The sequence below is a fragment of the Lampetra fluviatilis genome, chromosome 21, assembly GCF_964198595.1.
Source record: "Lampetra fluviatilis chromosome 21, kcLamFluv1.1, whole genome shotgun sequence".
Taxonomy (NCBI): Eukaryota; Metazoa; Chordata; class Hyperoartia; order Petromyzontiformes; family Petromyzontidae; genus Lampetra; species Lampetra fluviatilis.
This window is the reverse complement of record NC_136295.1, coordinates 7,393,148-7,402,092: the sequence shown is the minus strand read 5'-3', so window position 1 is coordinate 7,402,092 and position 8,945 is coordinate 7,393,148. Positions and strand designations below refer to the sequence as shown.

Below are 8,945 nucleotides of genomic sequence, written 5' to 3'. Positions count from 1 at the left end.
TGTTGTTGATGCTGCTGCTGCTGCTGCTACTGTTGATGATGATGTTGCTGCTGCTGTTGTTGATGCTGCTGCTGCTACTGTTGATGATGATGTTGCTGCTACTGTTGTTGATGCTGCTGCTGCTACTGTTGATGATGATGTTGCTGCTACTGTTGTTGATGATGCTGCTGCTGATGCTACTCATCACGATGCCATTGATAACGATGGTGCAGATGGTATTCGGTTATGAGGTTGTCGATGCTGCTGCTGACGATGATTACTCATCATTCTGCTCCTGCTCCCACCAACATCATCAACAACAACAACAACATCATCAACAACAACATCATCAACAACAACAACATCAACAACAACAACAACAGCATAGACGAATCCATTCCTGAACAGACGGACTGAACAAAAACGTTTCATTGTGATGAATAATACCTCACCCCACCATCTCCTCCTCCACACCTCCTCATCTCCCATCTCCTCCTCTTTGTGATCCTCATCGTCCTCCTCTTCTCGGTAAGGACGCAACGTTGGGTCAACGTCGGCATGCGGTTGAAACCGTCGGACTAACGTTGGTCGAACGTTGTTACAATGTGCTGTGTTTACTGGGTTCCGAGTTCTCTCACTCCTCCTCCCACTCCTCCTCCATATCGTCATCCACCTCCTCCTCCCACTCCTCCCTCCCATCATCTTGCTCTTCCTCTCACTCCTACTCCACCCTCTCCTCCACCTCCTCCCTCTCCTCCACCCTCCCCTCCATCTCCTCCATCTCCTCCACCTCCATCTCCTTATCCTCTTTCTCCTACTCCACCCTCTCCTCCACCTCCTCCATCTCCTCCACCCTCCCCTCCACCTCCTCCCTCTCCTCCACCATCTCCTCCTCTTTCTCCTATTCCACCCTCTCCTCCTCCCTCTCTTCCACCTCCATCTCCTCCACCCTCTCCTCCATCCTCTCCTCGACCCTTTCCTCCTCCCTCTCCTCCTCTTTCTCCTACTCCACCCTCTCCTCCTCCCTCTCCTCCACCCTCTCCTCCTCCCTCTCCTCCTCCTCCATCTCCTCCACCCTCTCCTCCTCCCTCTCCTCCTCCTCCACCTCCTCCTCCCTCTCCTCGACCTTTTCCCCCTCCCTCTCCTCTTTCTCCTACTCCACCCCCTCCTCCACCCTCTCCTCCACCTCCATCTCCTCCACCCTCCCCTTCATCCTCTCCTCGACTCTCTCCTCCTCCATCTCCACCTCCATCTCCTCCACCCTCTCCTCCTCCTCCCCACCCCATCTCACCCACCGCGCGCACATCAGCGCTGCGCGCACGGCACGAGATTCCTGAGCGCGTTGTTGTAGTTCTTGTTGAAGGCCGTGTAGATGAGCGGGTTGAAGAACGAGTTGGAGTAGCCGAGCCACAGGAAGACGCTCTGCCACAGCGGAGGAGGCGCGCAGAGGCAAAGCGGCGCCGCGAGCTCGCTCAGGAAGAAGGGAATCCAGCAGAGGGCGAACACCCCGATGAGGATGCCGACCATGAGCGCGGCTCGCTTCTCTTTGTGCTCTCGCCACGTGTCGCCTTCGGCCGCCTGGAAGGAGACCGCCGCGTGGCGCGCGGCGAACGCCACTCGGGCCTCGTGCGACGACGACTGCTTGGCCTCCTCGTGGGGGGGGGGGGGGAGAGATGGTGTGAGAGAGTGGGGGGCCGGGGGAGAGAGACGCGGGAGGGGGGAGATGGGGAGAGAGATCGACGGGGAGGGAGATAGAGGCAGGGAGATAGAGAGGGGAAAAGAGGGAGAGATGGGAAGAGACTTTGACTTTTAAACAACTTTTATTGCCGCCAGCAGCAAAAGCACTGGAGGCGATTTCAATATGAAATACACAAAGTCACCAGCAAACAAAAGAAAATAATCGCTACAAATCGATGCGCTGTGGCGCTAAAAGCACCGCGCACAATACAAAAGAAAAGTCACGTGGTGGAGGTGGTCATCGCGCACGCCACGGTGACGAGCGAGCGCTTCAGAAGGTGAACACGAGGGTGCCGTCCACGCTGGTACAGAGGGCTTTTCCGGCTCCTCAGCGTTCGAAGAAGACGTGCACATCACCGACATGTGTGTGGTACGCGTGCTCCAGCCGGAGCCGCGTCTTAAGCAGGCCTCTGAACACTGGAAGCACATACCAGCCGTCAGTGTCACCCTCCAGCAGAGATGGGAAGAGAGAAAGAGAGGCGCGGGGGATGGAGAGACACGTGGAGGAAAAAATGAAGAGATATTTATAGACAGAGATAGCGAGGGAGGGGGGGAGATGGAGAGATAAGCAGAGAGAGACAGCGGGAGAAAGAGAGAGCGAAAGAAAGGGTGGAAGATCGATACAGAGAGATAGAGAGAGGAAAAGTGCAAGGAGAGAGAGAGAGAGAGGTCGAAGTCACTTTGAAACAAAACGTCAAAATCACAATCACGCTGTGCCCCGATCTGTCCACTGCTGGATGACGCCTGTTCAGGAGAGTAAGCGGAGCGGTGGACGACACCGTTGCTCGACGAAGCGATGATGATGATGATGGTGATGATGATGACGATGATGACGATGACGATGATGACGACGACGACGACGATGATGATGACGATGATGATGATGATGATGACGATGACTACGATGATGACGATGATGATGACGATGATGATGACGATGATGATAGTGATGATGATGGGCGGTGGTCGAGAATGAAGAACAACGCCGATTGCTTCTCGATGCGTAATAAATGTGTCGTTAAACCCGCCACCACCCGACACAGCCAATTAGTGAGGTTCGTCACGTAAACAAAAAACGTGCCAATTATTTACCACTACAGCACACCGGGTGCTGCACCGGTGTGTTGTACTACCAATTCGTTACGCGAAAGCCGACGCGTTCAACTTTGCTTTGCTACAGCTATTTCAGCACGCCGGTGTGTTGGAGAGTATTCTTAGGCCGAGTCAACCTAGGAGAGGCCCAGCACCGATCCAGAGAATCGTCACCGGTGTTGGCCGTGACGCGAGAATCGAACTCGGTTTTCGCCGGGTTCATAGCGCAGCGCGCTAACCGCTGCGCCACCGCTCCCCCCACACACACACACTCACTGAGTGTTAAAGGCCACCACGCGGGCAATGCTAAATAAACATTTGTCAACAAATTTCAACTCATGTTCGAGGCAGAATGAGAAAATGTATGATATCCGCTTGCGTCTATCGCGCGCATTATGATCGATCTCTCACCCCGGCCCTGTGCATTATTAAAGGTTATTTCATGCGACCAGTTGCATGCCACTAGTTGCATGCGACCAGTTGCATGCAATCCAAGTTGCATGCAACCCAAGTGCACGTCAGGTGTATAACCGATAACAGTCCATGGGGCCACATCAGAAGCTGGTACCGTCTCGAGGCTGATTCAACTTCAGTAAACGGCGATTTGTTCATACGGCCAAATGAGAGTGAATAAGCTTACTTAATGAGATTGAATTACTTACTCAAGCGTAACCGCACTCGTTGCAAGCGGCTATCGCAACAAAGGGAAGACTTCCTCACAATTCGGACTAATCGCCTGATGGTGCTGGTTGTAATTACGAGCAAAACCTCGACCTCGAATTGTAAATGTCGTGGGTTTTACTCGAAAACACGCCGGTGTGCTGAAGCTGCAACTGATTGTCAAGTTTAGTTTACGTGAGGAACTTGACTAATTGGCTGTGTCGGGTGGTGGCGGGTTTAACGACACATTTATATTTACGCGATTTAACCCAAAACCCTGCATTATGGATGATATTGGTCGCGAATGCATACGTGTTAAATAAACAACTTAAAAAAAATACATTTTCTATTAATATTTCACCCAAAAAACCCTTAATACAGGCATTCTTCAATTTACGATTAGGATTTATTTCTTGAAAAACGGTGCGTAAAATCGAAAAATCGTCGATAGAAAAAACTATTCCCATAATTTTAAATGTAAAAATTAAGAACACGTTCTCATCGTGCAAGAATAACACGCACCGTCTACTTTCCCTTTACAGACATGAATACAATCATTTATAACAACACTTTTACTGCTCTTGATCTTGTGTGTAGCGACGGTTGGTGATATATGTGACGTGCGCTTGTGGAATCTACGACGCGTGCACTGCCCTCGAGCAAAACGACCGACCCCTCAACGCGCGCGTGCGCGTGTGTACACGTGTATATCGTGTGGGGAGCGGTGGCGCAGTGGTTAGCGCGCTGCGCTACGAACCCGGCATCGTCCCGAGCTCGGATTCCAGCTCGCGGCCAACACCAAGCGACGATTGATCTGAATCGGTTCCTGGGCCTCCTCCCCTAGGTCGACTCAGCCTCAAATGAGTAACCTGGCGCGGTGTGGTAAACGTCGCCACTAGGGAGACAAAGGCGGCCGGGCGTGGTGCCGGCCACCCACCCCCTCGTGAGCCGTGCCGGCCATCGTAGGTGCTCGCGAACAGCACTTGCCCCAACAGTCTGTTAAAGGCTCTACCGGGGGATGGGCTGTCTTTGTTTTGTGCGCGAGCGATGACATTCTTAACAAACAGACCACGTGTTTTTTCTCCCCGCGCGCTTGTGCTGATGAACCTACCCATGCTGAAACCAGTGTCTTAACGATGGCATAAAATCAACGCGCTCAACTCTACATTTCCCATTTGAGTGACTTTTACAGATTTCATTACGGCCTGAACACAAAAAAAAACACCCCGAGGAACAGACTCCGCTTCACACCCACAACGCATCCTTTAGCCTGCGAAATGAGATAGTTGCCCCATTAAATGTGTTTTTGTTCTCTGCACTTTCGTGTCTCGCTCTCTCGTTGAATTGCTTACGACGAGAGCATATTTACCTATTCTCCGGATTACAAGACGCACTCCCCCACCCCCTCTTTATATTTTTTTATTACCAAAACGTTGGGCGGGGGGGGGGACGTCTTATACACTCAGGTACGTGTGTGACACCAGATTCGTTTAACTTTATTGATAGAGGGTGCACCAGAGGTCGCAAACGGGTTTTGATTCCTTACCCGTACCCGGCCGCACCAGGGTCGCAAACGGCGACCCGTACCCGTACCCGGCCGGGTACGGGTACCCGTTCTCTTCCCGTACCCTACCCGAAATGAGTGACAAACGGCTACTCACCAGTGACTCACGGCCTACCCGTACCCGGCCGCACCAGGATCGCAAACGGGTACTCGTACCCGGCCGGGTACGGGTAGCCGGGTATCGGGTAGGGTACGGGTATCGGGTACCCGGTTGCGACCTCTGGGGTGCACGTTTAGCCGTTGGCTCGTCTTTACTTTGCCGGCGCTTCAGTATTTAATTGGGAGAATCAGCTACATGCAGCACGTGTAAAGTGGTGCCAATGTTAGTTGCGTGGGAATTTCAAGAATCCACTGCTGGATGAATTCCTCGCTCAGTCACGTGACTCATGGGGAACTTCACAGTACTTCACGACGCTGGTCAGGGCGGGCTGCTGACGACAAACGTCGTGGGAGCATAGAAGGACAGTACAGCAATGCGCCGTACCGCAAATATTACCGCACTGGCCGTGTGGCGTCAACCACTCAGCCCCGCAGTGGGGAGCGGTGGCGCAGCGGTGAGGGCGCTGCTCGACAAACCCGGCGAACCGAGTTCGATTCGCGCTCACGGCCAACACCGGTGACAATTATCCTGGTGCCTCCCCCTAGGTCGACCCAGCCTCAAATGGATACCTGGTGCGGTGTGCAAACGTCGCCACTAGGGGAGACAAAGGCGGCCGGCGAGTAGCGTTGGCCACTCACCCCCCCCCTCGTGTGCCGTGCCGGCCTTCATGGGTTCCCGCTCGCCGACAACACTCGACCCTCCAAAAGCCTCTTAAGGCGACATACGGGGGACCTTTATCTTAGACTGAGCACCATTGCCGGATGATCCTAGTAGCACAAGCAGCTACACATGCTACGGGCCCCGCACTAAATGATTTCAAGCTATCAATTCCGGTTCAGTGATTCAGCACTTGCTCCATCACTATAGTACTATACCGCCTTCAACTTTAATGAGCGACTGGGTGTTTAAGGTTAGCGATTTGTCCTATTGCCTGGCTGTATAGCAAGTGAAAAAATACAATTACTTTACTATGCAAGTGAAAAATTTGTGTTTTAATATTTACGTGTTTATTTATTTATTTTATTTAGGGCCCCTTTGTAACATATTTCTACACGCCCCGCACTCGCTTCGTCCGGCACTGCTGAGCGCCGCAATGTTGAAGCCTGCACGGATGTCCGTGCGTCCACGCACTATCCAGGCCGAGCTACGATCATCTTCGCAGGTTCTCGACAGATGTCGGGGGCTCACGTCTCCGGATTATTGGGTGATAGGCAAACATCGCCACATCGCGCACCCAACCACTGGACACCGTGTGCACGAGGTCCAGCGGCTTGCTGATGAGTTAGGTCAGCGGTGAAAATTCCGCCAACGCTATAGTTTGTTGACCAGCCCGGTGCTTTAATTCACTCATCATCAGTCGTGGTGAAGCGTGGACTGCGATTTGGATCGGGCCCAACCGGCATGCGTAGCAGGTGCTATAGGTTTTCCGCGTGCGGCGATACGGCGTGGGCAGTCGAGGGGCGGTGCATCCACATCAATTATTGCTCTGTACTTCTATGCTCCCGCGGCCCGTCTTAACCAGTGTGGTGATATATTGTCAATGTGAAATGCCTACGATACGTTTCGAATCCACAGGGTAGCCTAGCACGGTACAATCGACTTTTCGAAACCCGTTGATGGTAAACAATGCGGTTTCCAAGAGTAACCAGCGAGCGAGAATCTTTTAAATTTGTATTTTGCTTGCTGTTACTAACTAGCTCATCAAAATGAACACGTGGTTAAAATGTTCATGTTCATTATTCATACGTTTATTCATCAGAACCATGTTGGGACCAGGCAACGGGGGGGGGGGGGTTATACTCAATTGAAACTAAATTCAACAAAGTGGGTACAGCAGCCAAAACAAGGATGAGTCCCAGTGCTGTAAAAGTCCCTCTAGAAGGGACCGTTCCGCCAGCAGCGTCGTGAGCGGGCAATTGCAGGGCTGCGCCCTTCATCTCGTTTTAACATTTCATTCCAATGTCTCTCACAGGCCGAGCCCAACGATCAGAACCTGGCTCCGGACGTTCGCTACGTTCCCAGGATCATGTTTGTGGGTGAGATCCCTAACCTGAGACGGGGTATGGGTGTAGAACCACGGGGGGGGGGGGGGAGTTGGTTGATTACGTAAGGATAGAGCCGCTGCGTAAACTCGGTTGAAACACAATTCAACAAAAGGGGTCGGGGGGGGGGGTAGTCAAAACGAGGTTGAAAACAAACCGACTCAGTTGACAGTTCATCCTTCTCTCGCGGCAGAGGCGACACAATGCGAGCGTGGTGGTAGTGGTGGTGGTGCTGCGTGGTTCCACTCACCATGATCACCTCCTCCTGCTGGGGAAGCATCGGCGTGACGGCGTTGCGCTGCTGCCGCTTGCCCACCACGCCCAGCCTCGCCGCCTTGTAGATCTTCCAGTAGACGAAGAGCACCACGCACAGGGGGAGGTAAAAGGCTCCCACCGTCGAGAAGACGGCGTACGACGGCTGGTGGCTCACGTGGCACTCGAGCAGCTCGGGCGAGTAGTAGTCATTGCCCCAGCCGAAGAGGGGCGACAGCGAGATGATGGCCGACAGAAACCACGCCGTGGATATCATGAGCGTGGAGGCGCGCCGCCTGCCCTTGAGCGTGTACTGCAGGTGGCGGCTGATGGACCAGTACCTGTCGAGGGCGATGGCGGTCACGTTCCAGATGCTCGCCGTGCAGCAGAGGACGTCGCACGACACCCACACGTAGCAGAGGAGCGGCCCCAGCATCCAGCGCCTGCCCTGTAGCTCTTTGACGAGGCCCAGCGGCATGACGAGGGCGGCGACGAGGAGGTCGGAGACGGCGAGCGACGCCACGAGGTTGTGCGGCACGCGGTGGAAGGTCTTCACGCGCAGGATGGTGACGATGACGAGGCAGTTCCACACGAACGTGGCCGCGATGAGCATCGCCAGCAGGGTGAGCGTCAGGATGGTGAACACCGAGTAACGCCGCCGCGGCTCGGACAGTGGCCACGTGTCGTTGGAGTCGCCGGCACCCCAGGTGGTCCAGTTGCCATCCATTTGGTCCCCAGCCACAGGCCCCCCCTGCCAGCCGCGTTCACCACTTCTCTCAATTAGAACCACTTCGAACTTTTAGGCGGATTCAATCGAACAACTCCTTTGCCGCGTCCACACGACCGCGTAATAGCAAGGCCCCGGGACGCGCTCCAGCCCCGGCTCAGACGCGCCTAAGTTGCTCGACTTACCACATCAGACGAGCTGGAACCGGACCGCGCGCAAAACGCAGCTCGGTTTTCCAAGGAGGAGGAGGGGTCGTGGTAGTTGTATACTCTCTCGGTGATCTGAATATCCACTCGGCGTTCTTCCCAAGTGCCATAGAGAAGCGGGGCACTCGCTGTTGACAACCGCCGCAAAGCGGTAGCAGTTGACCTCGTCTATTGAGAGTCGAAGCAGGTGACCTTCCAAAAAAATCTTCAACGATGTCGAGCCAGCCAGTTCGGCCAGCCGGCCAATTGGCGAGTCAACTCGCCTGTCAGGTTAACCGGCTGCTCAGCCAGCCAACGAACCAACCAGCACATTCGTTTAGCGGCGAAATTCGCCGGCCAGTCAAGGAGTTTACCAGCCAGTTCGCCAGCCAGTCAGCCACTTGTACGGTCAGTTGGATAGCCAGGTAGCCAGCCTGCCAGCCAGTTAGTTACCCAGCCAGTTAGCCAGCCAAGTCAGCCTACCGCCCGACCTGCGTGACTGGAATCTCACGTCAAAGCATCGGAACAGCAGGGGGGAGGGGGACACACTTTCAGCGTTACCTACGGTTGATGTTTCATCCTTGAGGATGATCTCTTCCGCAAACCG

The 8,945-nt window shown here is 54.0% G+C and overlaps 1 protein-coding gene across 1 annotated transcript; it reads right to left on the bottom strand.

Annotated features, from left to right (window-relative positions):
- Window positions 1–1,284: 1,284 nt before the first annotated feature.
- On the bottom strand, window positions 1,285–8,207 carry LOC144938058 (5-hydroxytryptamine receptor 5A-like). The gene is made up of 2 exons (XM_078865752.1): window positions 7,425–8,207; window positions 1,285–1,629 (listed from the first exon to the last, which is right to left on the bottom strand). Exons 1-2 carry the CDS (start codon window positions 8,151–8,153, stop codon window positions 1,285–1,287), a joined length of 1,074 nt encoding a protein of 357 aa, XP_078721878.1. The 5' UTR covers window positions 8,154–8,207.
- Window positions 8,208–8,945: the final 738 nt, after the last annotated feature.

What these genes read in the sequence shown, in the direction of transcription:
- LOC144938058 (XM_078865752.1), bottom strand. Translation starts at nt 8,153, where the DNA reads ATGGATGGCAACTGGACCACCTGGGGTGCCGGCGACTCCAACGACACG. An exon ending in AGCAGGAGGAGGTGATCATG is followed by an intron (nt 1,630 to 7,424) that starts GTGAGTGGAACC and finishes CCCCCCCACGAG; the next exon opens with GAGGCCAAGCAGTCGTCGTC.